The 18,158-nt window shown below is 42.6% G+C and overlaps 1 protein-coding gene across 7 annotated transcripts in view; it reads left to right on the plus strand.

The window, feature by feature from the left end:
* The first annotated feature begins 504 nt into the window (after positions 1-504).
* The window catches only part of hspa12a (heat shock protein 12A), a 73,869-nt gene continuing 56,215 nt past the window's right edge, over positions 505-18,158 (plus strand). For 3 of the 7 annotated variants that reach the window (XM_052081066.1, XM_052081067.1, XM_052081069.1), the window contains exon 1: positions 514-861. In XM_052081066.1, coding sequence (XP_051937026.1) covers positions 831-861 — 31 coding nt within the window. In that variant the 5' untranslated portion in view covers positions 514-830. Of the gene's footprint in view, positions 862-18,158 lie in introns of all 7 variants that reach the window. The other 4 variants (XM_052081063.1, XM_052081065.1, XM_052081064.1 and 1 more) reach the window with 3 other exon arrangements.

Here is an 18,158-nt window from a genome sequence, read left to right on the forward strand (position 1 = left end):
CAGGTTAATGGAACACTCTAAATTGTTCCTAGGTGTGATTGTGACCATAACTGGTTGGCCGACTGTGTCTGTCCTGCGATTGGCTGGCAGTCAGTTAAGGGTGTACCCAGCCTACTGTCTGAAGACATTTGGCATAGGCTACAGTACGCTAAATGGATTAGAAAATGGATGGATGCATGCAAAATTTCCTCCTAATAATACAACTCCTGCAATAACAAATGTATAATCTGCTAACACTTTTTTTTTTTTTTGCATTTCACAGAGTGTTGCATACAATTGTGCAAAAAATGCTCATGGGGGTCTGACGACGTTCCTTGCATCTATTCGCAGGATATATTTCTTTGATCAACGATGGTGGTATTATGGTGGCGGCCTTCATCAACACGTGCATACATTTGTCTGGAGGACAGCAGAGCATCCTGCAGGATGTCCTGCGCCAAGCTGCAGCATCGTGAACAGCACGTACTGTATTCCAGACCAGGACAGTCGAGAATGTGATGGGCGGGGCGTTGAGAGCAGCTGCAGCAATGTGGGGTCCCAACATCCTCTGTGCTCGCTGCCTCCCTCCCCTCCACTTCACTCACTTCAGAGACCTCCTGCCTCTCCTTTTCTCCATGTGCTTTATTTTCGCGAACGCAGGGCGGTGCAAAGCGAAGTGAAGTTTCAACTACTAGTCAAAAAATAGCTTCGCCTTCCCCCTCGGTGTTGTTATCATTATATATATACATATTTTTTTACCTCTGGCCGGGTTATCCCACTAAAACAAGACCATTGATTGGTGTAGCTGCATCGGGGAGAAGGCGCGGGAGGAGGAGAAACTAGGAGGCTCGATGACGACGAAAGAAGACAACATATTAATAGGTAGGTGAATTTATCACACTTTAGTCATCGTTCGGAGCGCGGCGCGGGTACATTTCGCGTTGTTGTGGCGTTCAAAGTGCTAAAAGGTGATTTCCCCTTCAAAACAACCTATGTTGGCGAGTGTAAGCTCCGGAAAATATTTTCGACCGAGGGGTCGCTTTCGCCTTTGCCTCGGTCTGTTCAAGGGAACCGCAGTGTGTGTGGACCTCACCTCTCGGGCTGAGCGCATCGTGACTGCAGGCAACATGGCGACAATTAAAACTTAATCATCATTTTACAATTATGTTTGCCATATTGTGTAATTTATAAGCGTTTAATATTAACACCTAGCGCTTCATAACGGTACTGAGATGGATCACGGCCCATCCCACCACAGTTGAGGCACTGCAGCAAAAAAATCTGCACCGTGTCCTCAGGTAGCGCAATGTTTCAGGCTTGGCTGCGGAGGGCGGGCCACAACGCCACTCGAACCTTCACAATCTGAATTATTCTTGGAAGTTTATTGATAAAACAGCACTTTAGTGAGTCAGGTTAAACCGCATTTTAAAACAGCGGTGTTAAACTCGTTTTTTTCACGGGCCACATTGTAGTTACGGTTTTCCTTGGATGACCGTTATGAATTTTGGGAAACCATATAAATGTTTAATCACCTCCACATATTACATACACAGCACACAACAAATTGATGAATAAGTAATTTTAAAATCAGAAGTGCAGTATAATGACTGTTGGTGTGGATTACATGTGGATTACATATGACAGTTTGGCATTTTGGCTCAGACTTCAGCAGGCATCATGGAACTTGACACGCTTGACTTGCTTTTACGGGCCACATAAAATGATGTGGCAAGCCAGATCTGGCCCCCAGGCCTTGACTTTGACACCTGTGTTTTAAAACAACTGCGGCATTCCAATGTAAAGAACTGCTTTTGAGACAAACAGTACTGTAGTTAAAGCCTGATATTATCATCGTACTGCACTGTGTTGTAAACATTTAACAGGCAACCAATTGTACAGTATTAAATGGGTGTGTTAATGCACATTGCATATAGTGGTACACCTCAAATTTTCAATTGATACCAGAAAAATAGTAATTACTAGATACAGTATTTCTCATTAGATATTTTATGAGGTTTTGAACTCAGCGACAAATGGAATGCCCGAATTTTCCAGTTTTATAGTTTTTTCCCCCCTTCGTTTGGCACTTATTGTACCCTGCGGTTGGCTGGTGTCTCGCCCATGGTGTACCCCATCTCTCCCCCAAAGTCAGCCAGGACAGGCACCAGCTCACCTGCAGCCCTTGTGAAGATACTGTACGTGGTACAGGGTATGGATGGACTGATGGATTTACTGTCAAACTGTTAAACACTGCCAAAAGCGATCTGGACCTTTCTCTGCATCTTGGGAAGTGTACCGCCCTATATTCTCTGGTGTCTTCCCCACAAGGAATGGCTTCTGCCAGTCAGACCTGCATTGGAATCTTCCATGCCACTGTTAGCTGTCAAGCTGACTGCCTATCAGCTGGTGGACTAGCTCATCCCTCCAGGAATCCCTGATTCTACAATTACGGAATTTACTGCTGATTTAAAAGCCCTCCGTGGAAATCAAAACAGTCTGCAGAATATTGGGCGAGGTGCAGAAGATGACATTTCTATGTCATCCTGGCTGCTAGATGTCACAATCATATAGACGAGATCCAAGGCTACGTTCACACTGCAGGATGTGCTGCCCGATTCAGATTTTTTTGTTAAATATGATGTTTTGATCAACTCGTTGACATTATAAAAACAAATGTCAACGGAACATGTCTGTGATGTGACACAAATGCACACAAAGCACAACGTTCAGTGACACTCACAAAAGACATCAAATGGAGTGTTTGTGGAAGTAAATTTGGACATCTTTAAAACTCGTCTCAAAACTCTTTTGTATCCTCAGCATGACTCAGACTTGATTTTATTTTTACTCTTTTCATGCTTTCTACTGTCTTCGTTATTAATTTCTTGTTTATTATTGTTTATATGATATTTGCTCCATGTACAGCACTTTCTATACAGCGGTGGTCGTTTTCAAGTGCTCTATAAATACACTTGAGTTGAGTTGAGGTAACTCAACACTTTTTGGCATGGAGAGCAAAAATTCATGTCCAGTGTCATTTATCAACCTGACAGATGTAGTTTGGGCGCGTTGACAAAAAATGGAAGGCTCACTCCAAAAGTAGAAGTTGGCATGACTGAAAAATAAGATAAGATAAGATATCCTTTATTCGTCCCACACTGGGGAAATTTACAGCCTCCAGCAGCAAGAATGTATGTAGAAAGAAGAAAGGAGAAAGAGAAAAAAAAAAAACAACAAACATCTTTCAATTAAATTCAATATGAACACAATGGATACATCTCAGTACTATTTACAATTTTCCTTCACATACTTTAATTATTATTATTATTATGATTGTTATTTTTTATTCATCAGCCTGACAGGAGTCGGTAGGAACGAGCGTCGGTATCTCTCCTTCTTGCAGCGCGGGTGTAACAGTCTCTGGCTGAAGGAGCTACCAAGTGCTGTCAGGGCGGGCTGGAGGGGGTGGGAAGGGACTGGCCATCATAGCTTTTAGCTTAGTTAGCATCCTTCTGTTGCCCACCTCCTCCAGAGTGTCAAGGGAGCAACCCAGGACAGAACTGGCCTTCCAGTACAGTAAATGTAGATCAACTCCATATTAGTGCCAACACTTTTGGGTATTGAGTATAGTGCTAGTAACATCCCACAGCTTGGCAACACTCCTATGCAATGCATCGTGAATACCATTTGGCCTGTGACCTGATGTCCTGTAGTGATGAGAGACGATTATCAGGCCAATGTGAAAATCTATGCTGGGTTGAAGAAATACAAACGAGTACCTTGGGTCTTAACAATGTCAGAAGGGAGCAGATGTTACTACAAGCTTTCAGTTGTTGTGGCAGCGAGCAAAAGAAGAACTGTAAAAGTCCTCTTTCAAAACTCGTTCCATCTTGTGATTATTTCCAATGTGACCTGAATACAGCACTGCTCCCAAGCCCACAGAGGTTTCCTCCACCATCGAAGCACTACCTGCTCTTAGCTTTGAGTCCCTAACAGCTAAACTCAGCTGCAATAACTTGATACAGGATGTTCCACCATGATGTGAAATAACATCACAGTCAGATGATTTGTTACGGGATTGTCTTTTCAACATCAGTAGCCCTTACACACTGGCTTTTTATCGGCTTGGCCTATGTGTAAGGTACTGATATGCGATTGGCGGATTGACATAGACAAGCAGATTTTTTTTCCATCTTCCAAGGACGTATCAGAGACATAACATTGGTGGGATGTCGTCAGTGTGTCAGGAAAGTGTGAACTTCAGCACTTGAAAGACACTAAACACTCCTGCTTGTGTTGAAGTGATTGACTGACATTGGCATAAATGCAAATATCTTAATGTGGAAAATCCAAATTGCTGTGTTTCGCATGTGGAAATGCCCCATTTCAGTGAGTTCTGTCTGAAAGGGTGAGGCAAATAAATCTTTGCTTTTTGTCTTTTATTCTCAGAAGTTACATTTGTGAGAGGCAAATTAAGTGCAAAAGTGACAGTAGTTTCTAAAACAGGAAGAATTTAATGTCTTATGTTATAATTGCTTCAGAGGTTCAACCTTTGATTTGGAACAAGTTAACAAGGATCAACACTTGAGTCTTTGGGTTGTTGGTGCAAAGGTTAGTCAATTTTTCTTGTAAACAGGTGGGTGTAGGAGGGGTGTGCGGTACAAGTACTGGTATTTCCCACACATAACATATTCGGTAAGATGCCTTAGATTTTAGCCATTCGTTTAATCTGCCCACAAAATGTCATTTTGTGTGCCATGAATGTGTTCCTTGCAAAATGGCACCTTATTACCACTAAGAAAGATATTTATCTTCATTAAAAGGTAACCCATTTAATCCCACCGGTCACATTTGTGAAGGACAACAATGATTTAATTTACAGGGCTCTAAATTTTTTTTATTACTGATGACTTAAAAGGGCTACCAATGACACCTGATCTTGAATGTCTGGGAAAAATTTGGGATTAAATGGGTTAATCAACCCACCAATCTCAAAAGGTGTTCATAGACGTGGCTACCGTCACCGCCAAAACATTGTTTCAGGTGATCAAACATGAATTGCTATAGCGCTCTGCCCACTTGAGAAAACAGGACACTGCAAAAGGATTTTAGTGATTTGTACTTTGTCAATAAATTAAAGGTACCCTTCCATCATTATACAAATGTTTCCCGCTGTTTTATAAGATAAATAAAAACAAGTTGGTGACATGTTTGACATGTATGTATCAAACTACAAAATCAGTTTGCTGTATGCATTAGAGCTTCAAGGTATTGTGAAAACGTGGTATGCGATATGGGTGTTGAATATAGCCAATATAGAACATAGAATTGACATTACTGTCATATTTAACATACCTAAAGAAATGACATCTATCCATCGAATGAAAGAAATATTTTTTTCCCATGCAGCAAAATAAGGAAGCTCAATGTTTTCTTAGCTAATTAATTCTAATTCCCATCGATTCTGTTCCCCTATTGAATGGTGATGCACATTTAAGATTGCATCAGAATGCAATTAAAATGTTCTCTTTTAAGGTATATCTTTTAGTGTGACTTAAATATTCAGCTGCATCATGTTTTCAGAACCATCAACAATGGAATGAAAGCAGAGCTCATTGGAACAAAATTTGCTGAAAAATGTAAACCTAACAATTCACGATACTGAAATTATTTTTTCCATATGGTCCATGCAAACAGTGAAGTTTCTTCTTTGACAGGTTCTTATTACTCCATCCAACGAGCTGGTTGCCAGCTAGTCACAAGGCAGATATAGAGACATACGACCATTCACACCTAAGGGTGTGGAAACGAATCGATATTAATCGATGCATCGATGCACACATGCGCGACGCGAGTGCATCAGCTCATTCTCTGGGTATGACGCAATTGACGCGTGAAATCTAGATTCATCACGATGCATTGGTGGGTATCGGTAAAATCCGATTCAAGCGCCGTTTAGTTCATGTTAAACATCACCTTTCTGCTCTTTCCTAGGCGCAATGAATGCACCATCATTATTTTGTGTTGAATACGGACGGAAGCTGTGAGTCAGACAGTGCAGTACACAACTAGCGAAACATGATGGAGTTCGCGCAAGCAGCAGCGAGGAAACTACTGTATTTAATGCTTCCGCAACATTCAGATCTTATGTTTGGAAATACTACGGCTTCGAAAAGAAAGACGGAAAGATTGATAAAAGCTCCGTAATTTGCAAAGAATGTCGCACTACGAAGCCATACAACGGCTACTGCCACAAATATGCAGACCACTTAAACGATGGCACCACATCACCGACAAGTTTCCCGCCCCCTCCCCAGCCTCCTCGTCCAGTTCCTCGTTGGACACCGGAGAAACTCTTGGCAAACCAGGTCAGGATCAGAAAAAAATCGCCTCTTATTTTGGGGGTCCCCTTGCAGCTCACTGTGACTGCGCAAGGAAAAACTATGTATGGATGACTCTTTTGGACATTTCATTTTGACACTCAGTGAGAGTGGTCTATGTACGCTACAATACACACAGCAGCTTTGAGGCTGTGAATGCCACATTGTTTCAATTGTATTTTTTTCTGTCCTATGGAGATGGATACTTCATATAAGACACTCAGTGAGTAGTCTGTTTGTGTTTACACTACAGCAACAGCTGTGAGTCTCAGGTGCCAAATTGTTTCCATTTTCTTTGCACAAAACCCAATTGTGAAAGGGCTTAAATAAGTTGTTTTACACGTTCTACTGTTTATAAGGAATAAAGTGGTCTACTTTTTGCAATACCATACTGAATACTGAAAATCTTTTTTTAAACGTTTTTCTTTGCGTATTTGCATCGTTTAATTGCACAATACCACAACAAATTGCACAGTATCATATCGGATCGCATTTATTTGAACTAAATGTGTATCGCGTCGTATCACATCGTGAAGACGGTGAAACGTATCGCATCGTGTCACCAGAAAATTCCATGTATCGTTTAAGTATCGCATCGCTGGTAGTGCATCGAGATGTGTATCGAATCGTCCTCAGTGCTGAGAATCACATCCCTATTCGCACCCACATCCGAATCATAAAGAAAATCCTGACACAAAAAACAAAACAAAAGCAAGCTCAAAGGACCAAAATAATTTCACTCCTTACTAACGAGGGACTATAGAGCAAAAACAACAGTGATGAGATCGAGAGGTCTCGAAAACAACACTTGAGCATGACCGGGAAACAAGGTCAATAATCCAATGGAGACTTGATAATTACGCAGTCATTAAATACATGGCTAACTGATGAAACATCAGCAGCAGGAGTGCGCGCTGGAGGGAAGACCCTCCTCTGGCACCTGCTAGAGACACTCAAGAACAGAATCATGTCACACTGCCTATGAGACGATCATCTATAGGGGTGTTCACGCGGCAACTTTTACTGCGGTGTAGCACCGGTGCTGCCCCCCGTGGAGCGTTCACACATACAAAGTTACACCGGTGTAGCCTCTGAAAACAGCTTAAACCGGAGCAATTTTAACCCTACTCAGGAGGTGGTTTAAAAATTTACTCCAGAGTAAATGCTAGTTTGCGAGGCAGCACCGATATAAAATGGGATGTGTGAATGCTACAGGGGTAGACTCGCTACGCATGAGAAGAGTTGATTACATACGGGTATTGAATGCATTGCTTTCGTGCTCTGTTGTAAAAAGGAAGTACACGTTACGCATGCGCATGTTTTATTTCCTTATGATAGTATAATATTGCACGTCCGCAGAAATTACCGTGTGAACGCAAGTGGGGCAGGACCCGGGGTTAACATGCTTCTCTTTAGTAAGCAGCATTTTATGTGTGAACGCTCCACAAAATTTACACCAGTGTAAGATATATCACAACAAAATACGTCGGTGCAGCACGGATGCAAATGTGTGCCGTGTGAACACCCCTTCTCTCTAGTTATGCCGTGTGTTTGATGGTTACACAAAATACGTGAAGGCAGTTTGCGATGCAAAAAAGGTTGGGCACCTGACCTCTGCCCTCAACTGTGCTAAATCAACTAGCAGTCTCACACATTGGGAAATTAATTTTCAAAGCTGATATGTGGAAAAACTGAAACAATTACCGAGCTCCAAACCAACATGTTAGCTCAGTTTTGTTAAACCTAAATGTTAAGTATTATACAATATATATATTATGCCTTGGTATAGCTTGGTGTAATTAGAAAATTAAAATTAAAAACTAGTGAAAAAAAATAAAATCAGTCAAATCAAAATCCCATATGTCCTGATATTCACATTAACACGTTCATGCATCCTGTAACCTGTTAACATGATGAGCTGTCCACTGTAGTAACCTGTCCCTGAAAGGGTTAAATCACTTTTTAATAAACATCGGTCTGTACGTATTTTACTGTGGCGACCCGGTAGTACAGTGGTTAGCACGTCGGCTTCACAGTGCAGAGGTACTGGGTTCAATTCCGGCTCCGGCCTCCTTGTGTGGAGTTTGCATGTTCTCCGGTTTCCTCCCACGTTCCCCAAAAAAATCATGCGTGGCCGGCTGATTGAACACTCTAAATTGTTTCTAGGAGTGAGTGTGAGCGTGGAAGTTTATTCGCCTCTGTGTGCCCTGTGATTGGCTGGCAACCAATTCGGGGTGTCCCCCGCCTACTGCCCAGAGACAGCTGGGATAGGCTCCAGCACCCCCCGCGACCCTAGTGAGGATCAAGCGGTTCGGAAGCTGAATGAATATTTTACTGTTGTGATGTTTTTGGGATACACCTGTATTGCAGTTTTTGTTATATAAACAGTTTTTGGACAGCATATTTTTGTATTTTATTGATTGTGTTGTTACACGTGCATTTTGTTAACATACTTGCAGGTTCATAAAGGACATGTACCATGCTCATTTCCCAAATGAGGAATTTCTGTTATGAGGACAAATTGGACAGCGCAAACACGAGTCCGTACTAGAGAATATTTACTGTATTTGCAAAGATTCATGACTTTTTCTCTTGTATGAATGGCAACAGTTGTATACACAGGGTGGGTGTACCTTTTGTCATCCAACTGAAGAACATTTATTTGTTCTGCCAGACACTATATGCCACAGACATTGATAGAACAACACCAAAAATGTTTTAAATAATATTACAGAAACACGTCCGTATTTTCCGCACTGTAAGGTGCACCTAAAAACATTCATTTTCCTCAAAACCCAAGAGTGTGCCTTATAATCCGATGCACCTTATATATGGTGTTACAGTCTCTTTATATTCCCTATTGCGTTGTTTCCCTGTTAGTATTCCTCTGCCTATTAGTGGTGATTATTAGCAGGAACCAATTGTAACGTAAAAGATGCCAGACACTAATTGACGTGTGCATTTGCCAAACACACTCAAACAAAAAAAGTACTTTGTGAGCTCTGCGTAGCCATTAAGAAATGAAGATAAAACCAGAAGCATCGTTAACTACAGACTAAACGAAGGAAGAAGGAGACAAGCAAGACATCTAACGATATTAAGGCCCTTGTGGGTGTGAGCCCAAGTTTGTGTGCCTTTTTGTTGAATCAATTATCTTCCTAACTTTTGTCTTTCCCCTTATTGTTTTGTAATTTCATTTGTATTTATATGTTTCATGTTAGTGTTTCTGACCAATTCTCATGGGTTGCCAAGAAATAAACCCTGTATTTTTATGGACTTCCTGTCGTGCTTCATGCTACATCCTGAGGGAGCTACATATGGATCAATACAAATCTAATTTCTTGGATGTAGTATTTTCAATGTTCTGTAAAGCGCTTTGTTACAGCTGCAGCCATTGTGAAGTGAACACAACCGCAGCCAGGGCTCTAGATAAATAAAGCTGTATTGTATTGTATTGAATTGTATTGTATTGTATTCCCTTTAGAGTAGCTCCATATAATAGACGCATTAAACAACCGCAGACACTATTGTAGCTTCTAATCTATGCGCCTTATAATGCAGTGCACCCTGTACATGAAAACCGTTTTAAAATTGGTCATTCATTGAAGGGGCGCCTTATACAATACAATAAAATACAATACATGCTGATTTATAAAGCGTGTTCACAACAGCTGCAGCTGTAACCAAGCGCTTAACAAAACGTATACTCTGAAGCGCCTTATTTTGTGCAAAATATGGTAATTGATAATAGTAACACCTTTAACCTAACTATACAAGAAATAATTTTTTCTAAGACTTAACACATACCAAACAGAAATGAAAACCGTGAGCACAAAAAGGATATACGAACCAAGCTGTGGATTTATGAACCGATCCAGCTGAAGTGCCCAGTTATAGTTGCTACACGCTCAATCAGCTCTGGAAAAATGACTGACGTCAACAACTTTGCATCAGCTGACAATCTCAGAGGAGTTGAGTAATAAAACGCTTCAATTTATCTTTGGCGAAACTCCCTCCCAAGCGTATCGAAATCAGAATTGTGCTGAGTTTGGTTCATTTCTTGGAGAATGGCTTTGTCAATATCAGCTTTCACTCATGCTTCCAATACACATTCACACAGACATTGATCAGTTCCCCCTGGCTGCTGTGGGCTCGTGCGTGTCATGCAAATATGTCAGTATTTGAAGGTACCCTTACATCATAATCTCATGTTTTCTACTGTTTTATGCATAAGATGTCAAAATAAATCTTGAGACCCGTTTCAAGTGTGACATCTATGCAGTTGCACATAGCATTGTGGGGTTGATGACTAGCAGGGGGTATGTACCGTATTTTCACGACTATGCGACGCACCGTACGGTTGGGCGCAGTCTCATTAATGGGTGACATTTCTGTATTTTACACATACACAGGACGCACTGTACTAATAGGCGCAGTTTTACAGTGGTAAAACATACGCTTAAACATACGGCATGCATGCATGCTAACACGTTCGCTAACACGTTAGCTTGAAGCATACACTGAAGCTCGAAGCTAAAACACGTTTTTAAAAAGGCAACGAAAGCAGAACTGAGTTCGGGTGTATTTTATTTACAAGATACTCACGTTTTTTGCTCAATCATCACTCAGAAAGCCATCAAAGTCGTCATCTTCTGTGTCCGAATTGAACAATTGTGCAAGTATCGGTAACCCATCCAAACCGCCGGGTTCCTTCTCATTGTCAGAGTCACTCTCGTCGTCATGTGGCTCCTTTGATCAAGAATCCACCGCTCCAGTTGGTCTTCCAACTCGGGCCACCTCGCCTTATTTCCACGGAAACTCCGCTTCGTCTTTTTGACTTGGCGAAGCTCCTTCTCCTGCTTCCTCCATTTGCGAACCATGGATTCGTTGACATTAAATTCTCTGGCGGCTGCTCGATTCCCATGTTTCACTGCATAACCGATGGCTTGGAGTTTGAATTGCGCTTCGTAGGCGTGTCTCTTTGTGGAATTCATTTTCGGGGGTTCTTGGAAACCAAAACCGAAGTTGTTTTGCAATAATGCACATACTCACATTTTATACAGGTGCTGGTACCTGCTAGAGGCGTGCCTTTAGCGTCCACTTACACGCCCACCCTTCACTCATTGCCGGACCCACGCCCTGCGTGCCTGTCCTCACTCACGTCCACCTCTCTTCATATATTTACATATATGTGCACGGACGCGGTTCACTGATTGGCCGACCTCTTCTCCGCACTTCACTGATTGGCCGACCTCTTCTCCGCATGCGTGCGTGTCGTCACTCACGTACACATTTTCTCTCTCTCCATAATTTACATATAAGTGCACTGGCGCGCTTCACTGATTGGCCGACCTCTTCTCCGCACTTCACTGATTGGCCGACCTCTTCTCCGCATGCGTGCGTGTCGTCACTCACGTACACATTTTCTCTCTCTCCATATATTTACATACAAGTGCACGGACGCGCTTCACTGATTGGTCGACCTCACTTCCGCCTTTTCTCTATATAAACAGCGTGTCGGGTTTCAGCCAGATTTTGGAACTCAGCTCATATAAACGACGCTCCGCATTATAAGGCGTCCTGTCCATTTTGGAGAAAATTTTAGACTTAATGGCGCCTTATAGTCGTGAAAATACGGTACTCAAATTCGTCAGCGTGTGCTGCTGTGTTGAATAAACAGGTAACTTTTGGTACTGTATGTGGACCCACGACCGTTACAGTTACAGTGGTTGAATTTCTGCTTCCCAACAATTTTATTGTAGAATATATTGAAAATACATTTATACTTTTCCACAATTAGCAATATTTAGTATGGGAAGGAAATGAGGTATTCTGCAGTCTTTTTAGAGCAGGGGTGCCCAAACTTTTTGGACCAAAGATCAACTTTTCGATCAACTAACCTCCAGGGATCTACCCGTACCGGCACGCACGCACACGTGCGCACACACACACACACACACACACACACACACACACACACACACACACACACACACACACACACACACACACACACACACACACACACACACACACACACACAGGCATGCCATGATGATAAACAGCCTGAAACTGAGGCATGCGATGCACTTTTGCAGCCTGTTAACTATCGTAGCTCACACATACTGTTTTAAAGTGCTTCCCTGGGCCCTCCAAGATTCCTATTCTTTGCCCGTGCCCTCGGTGAGTTGTACACGAAGCAAACTCGGAATGAGAATAATGACAATAAAAGATAGAGCGCAACAGCTCTGATCACAAGCTGCAATTGCAGACTGCTGAGCGTTAACAGCTTCCGGTGACGTAATCACGTGCCACCGTAAATTTTTTACCTGCTTTTTTTTTTTTTTAATTATTATTTTTTTGTGAAAATGAGACTGATAGGATGATTAGGGTGCAGCGTACATTAACACACAAAAACAATTCTAACATGTACAAAGACACACAAAGGGTTGTTTGTTTTTTTTTTCCTCGACACTCCTCGGATCTACTTGGGACCTATCTTAGATCTACCAGTAGATCAGGATCGACGTAATGGGCACCTGTGTTTTAGAGCATAGGGCCTCTGAAGGGTTTGTCATTGTGTCATGACTGCCGTTGTCAGGCTGTTTCCCTGCTCTGTGTGTCTGGGCTTATGGCCAAGTTTGTCAGCGTGAGGCAATGAGAGGGAGGGTCTTGGGGTATTGCCTGTTTTTCTGCAGGGCATGAATAAAAAGGGACATCAGATGGTTTAAAGAAACAGCAGATTTACTGGCCAAACTCATTTGAATGCAATCCTCTGATGTAGAATGAACATGGTTCTTTGAAGTCTTTGTGTGACACCTCAGTTTTCTACGCTTATACAATTTAATAAGTCTCCTCCTCCTTTCAGCGCTTTTTGGCCACGACATTCGTCAAAGAAGCAGTATCTGTGCTTGGTGGTTGCGCGTTCTCGGCAGCACGCCTTTACCAGCACAGATTTTGATTGGGAGGAATGTCGGCGCCATTGACTGTCGGTGCTGGACAGACCTGGGGCGCTTGTGTTTTTTGCGCCAGTAATGGGCAGCATTTTTCACAACCCCGTTTTGTTCAGTGGCTATGTCGGCGCTGTTGTACAGTCGGCGTTGGTGCGGCTGGATGGATGGCTGCTGAAGTTGAGGACGAGGAGAGAGGAGCGTTGGTGCAGAGCGCCGATGCGTATTTGGAACCGTGAGTCGCCGCTTGGAATTGAAATGGATTTCCATGGGACAGGAGAAGTGAACCAATCTCTTTTTTTCGTCAATGGATGCTACAGCTTCTTGTTGACATTGAAACTTAGCTTGTAGCCGACGTGTGCACATTTTGAGCATGACGTCTCTGATCCACTGGTTAAAGGACACTTTGATTCTCTCCTCTTTCATCTCAAACTGCTTCAAACAACAAAGCGTGTTATGGAAAAGTGGTTAGAACTGCACGACTGTCCGTGTTTTATGTTATGTGTTGTGTTTATTATTTTACTTGATGTAAAGTGCTTTGTTACAGCTGCCGCTGTTGTGAAAGCGCTATATAAGTCAGAATGTATTGTATTGTATTTTGTTTTTACCAGAATGGAGGCTTTGCTTGCTCTCACTCCTATCACAATCTTAGTAGGCGCTATTTTCTCAACCACACTGCTATTATCCATATTCAAAAATGCTGATTTGTACATTCAGTTCGAGACCTGGATCAAATCAAGGTCAACTTCAAAGTCTGATTGTTTTCCAGATTAACAAGCACAGTGTGAAACTGTCCATGAGCTATAAAGGACAGCTCCGGGCTTTTCTGTCACATCAAAAGAATGATCGAGCTCACTCGAAAATCAATAAAGAAAAGAACAACTTGCAAAATAATCATTCTTTTGCTGCTATGTCATCATCGTTGCTGTCATCATCATGCAATCATCTTTGTTGAATGTCTTAGACAGATGTCTCCAAAAGGTGAAATAGCTCTTGGTCAAGACCAAACCAAGCATATAATGTTCATCCTAAAACACAAACAAAACGGTAATGGTAAACGGGATGCACTTCCTTCGCACCTTATAGACACCATATTGTATGGTGCCCAAAGCGCTTCACAAGGCCTCACATTTATTGACATGCTAATGTGATGCTGCTGCCATACACGGAACCGACAGTACCACTGGGAGAAAATTAGAGTTCAGTATTTTGCTCAAGTACACTTTGACATCGTCCCAAGAGTCGAACCCACAACCCTGAGGTGGGGAGACGACCACACCCTGCCACCATGCTGCCAAGAGTACTAACTGGGCTCAATTTCTATAGAGTAGAGTTTGGATATGTGCTGCACATTCACGCGGTCACAACAAAGAGAGCAATAAGCTCAACCTATAAGAAAATAGGTTCTGTATACAGTGGTACCTCTACTCACAAAATTAATTGGTTCTGGAAGAAATTTCTCAACTACAAAATTTTGTAAGTAGAGACGCGTTTTCCATGTAAATAGACGTTTTGTAAAGAACTGATCCAAGGACGTGTGCTTTTTTCGGCTTTTAACTATCCTTCGAAAATGTCCAAGGCAAACATCAACATAGTGAGCGACTGTTTTGAAACACTTCTGATACTCAATTTGAAAGAATATCAAGTTTTATAAAGGATCGTCAGAGATAGGCACTCAGAAATAACGACAAGACACTTCTGGCTACTAACAATAGGCACTTTATTGGTCCCACACAGAAATGATAACACAGTTCAAACAAGCTGTATGAAGCTAAAGATGATATACTCTTACCGTATGCCAGTAGGATGGAGAGCCAACATCCTCAGCAGAGTGAGCTTCGATACTCGCTGGGCGTCCGTACGCTACCCACAGCAGACTCTGCTGAGGAGCATCGCTCCCCTCCTTTTATCCTCTAAAGTGTTTGCATCGGGAGGGGTGAGTGGCCATTCTCATCCCTCCCTACGCCACACTGTTTGTTGTGTAACCAAGTGGCATTGATCACAATCAAGTTTCGACAATTCAAGCAAAGCAGATATGAAGTCGTCAAAGCAGGCTCAATAGTTTATCTCTGAAGTCGTCAAAGCAGGCTCCAGAGTCCATCTCTGAAGTTGCTTAGGCAAGCAAGTTACCAAGTCATGCAATCATCTCAAAGCAGGTTCAAGAGTTTTTCACTGAGAAGATATACATTGATTAAAGAAAACATCACAAAATATCTTAATATACCAGCGACCGCCGGACTTGTGAACCTATATTTTATTGAATACACTACAAAGACACTATATTTCATGTTCGAACAGATAATCATTATTGTTTTTCACACAAAATCATTAACCGAGAATTTTTGCCACTGTTTTACATCACCTATTCTGTGAACAACTTTCACTAAACTTGGGACCTGAGGACATTAATTGTTAAAGCCTTCTTTCCCCCTCTCTTTTATGCTTCATAATGCGCCACCCATTTTCAATGGGAGACAAGTCAGGACTGCAGGGAGGCCAACCTAGTCATGGCTCATTTACTATGGAGCCACAAGCTTGTTATTTGAGCCTTAGATTTAACAGTTAGGTTCCCAAACCAACTGGTTATTCCGAAGCGCAGGACTGACTTGATGATTGCTCTATAAAAGATCAACAGAATGCTTCTGCCAACTCCAAAAATACTGAGACGTCGCAAAAAATGAAGGCGCTGATGGATCTTCGAACAGACTTTTGATACTGCTGGCGTAACTACCAGCTCACAGTAAAAGAGGCCAAAAGAGAATATCTGTCGGACCTTATTCTAGCTAACCGTCACAACCCACGCGCACTATTTAAAACGATAGATTCTGTACTCAAACCCCCTCTGCCTACTTGCTCGGATTCTTCACCCGAGATGTGCAACAGATTCCTTCAGTTTTTCATTGATAAGGTCTCTACAACTAGGACTCTCAAATACTGCATCTGAGACCTCTGTACATGTTCCATGTTCAGCTGTACTAAATTCTTTTGAAACTGTGTCCTTGGCGCTTTTGGAGGATGTAGTTCGCCAGACGAAGCCATCTGGCTCCCCTTGCGACTCTCTTGCCCCACGCTTCTTTCAGGAGGTTCTCCCGAGTGTTGGTGCATCGGTCTTGGATATCATCAACAGCAGCCTTTCTTCTGGTGTAGTTCCCCAACAGTTTAAACATGCTGTGGTCCAACCCTTGATCAAGAAACCTGGTCTTGATCCAGATGTGCTGTCAAGTTAAAGGCCCATTCCCAAACTGCTTTTCATTTCCAAAATTCTGGAAAAAGTGGTGCACATGCAGTTGTAACTTTTCTTGGATGAACATAACTTCTTGGAGGTCTTCCAGTCAGGTTTCAAGATGATGCATAGCACGGAGTCAGCCCTGTTACGCGTTTCTAATGACATGCTCCTGGCAAATTACTCTGGAGACCACGTGTGTCTGGTTTTATTGGACTTAACTGCAGCATTTGATACAGTGGATCACAGTATGCTGACTCGTTTGCAGCACTTGGTGGGCATTGGCGGCAGTGCTCTTGAGTGGTTTAGGTCCTATCTAGCTGACACGACCTTTTGTGTCAGCCTTGGCTGCTCTGAGTCACGCACTGCTCCCCTGTCATGTGGTGTTCCACCGGTTCTCAATTGTGGGGCCTCTGCTGTTCTCGCTGTATCTGCTCCCATTGGGTTCCATCTTAAGGAAACATGGTATTCCCTTCCACTGCTATGCAGATGACTGCCAGATCTATGTCCCACTGAGCAAGAAAGACGCCTTCTCATTAAGGCCACTCCTATCCTGTCTGGAAGAAATCAAAACCTGGATGGCACAAATTTCTTGAAATTCAACGAAAAGAAGACAGAGGTGATATTGTTTGGTCGCAGTGGCCTTTGTACATTCCATCCTGTAGACTTGGGCCCCCTGTCTCCTTATCTGAAATCAACGGTCTCAAACTTGGGCCTTAAACTGGACAGTGATTTCAAACTTGATCGGCAAATTGGTGCCATTGTTAAATCCAGCTTCTTTCACCTTAGACAGCTGGCCAAAATAAAACCTCTCCTCTCCCATGAACACTTTGAGACAGTAATTCATGCCTTTGTCACATCCCGGCTCGATTACTGCAATGCCCTTTACTTTGGAGTCAGCCAGTCCTCCATTAAGCGCCTTCAGCTGGTCCAGAATGCCGCTGCTCGCCTCTTGACTGGTACTCGTAAGAGGGAGCATATAACTCCTACTCTGGCATCCCTTCACTGGCTCCCCATTCATTTGAGAGTTATTTTCAAGATCTTTGTTTTCACATATCTGAATAATCTCGCGCCACCTTACCTCTCTGAGCTCATCCGCCCCTACACACCTGCCCGGCGCCTCAGGTCTGTGGACCAGTCTTTGTTAGAAGTACCAAGAACTAAACTGAGGCTCAGAGGGGATCGAGCCTTTTCTGTTGCTTGTCCCTCTCTCTGGAATGACCTCCCACTGAACATTCGGCAAGCCTCCTCGCTGCCCATCTTTAAAGCCCTCTTCAAAACTCACTTGTATTCTTTGGCGTTCGACTCAGCATGACTTAGATTTGTTCATGATTTTACTGTTTGGTGCTTTCTACTGCCTTTATTCCAGATTTGTCTTACTGTTTATTGTGCATGTTAAATCGCTGCATGTACAGCACTTTGTATGCAGCAATGGCTGTTTGAAAGTGCTCTATAAATACTGTTGATTTGACTTGACTTGACATGTGTCTGCCAGTTAAGCCCGCAATCTATATAAATCCCCAAGTATGTGTAAGAGGAGACCTGCCTGATGTTCATGCTATTAATAGAGATGGGGCTGTGGTTACCAATTGATTTAGGGTCAAACACCATTTCCTCAGTTTTTTC

The sequence above is a fragment of the Hippocampus zosterae genome, chromosome 11 (genome assembly GCF_025434085.1).
Source record: "Hippocampus zosterae strain Florida chromosome 11, ASM2543408v3, whole genome shotgun sequence".
In the NCBI taxonomy this organism is placed as follows: domain Eukaryota; kingdom Metazoa; phylum Chordata; class Actinopteri; order Syngnathiformes; family Syngnathidae; genus Hippocampus; species Hippocampus zosterae.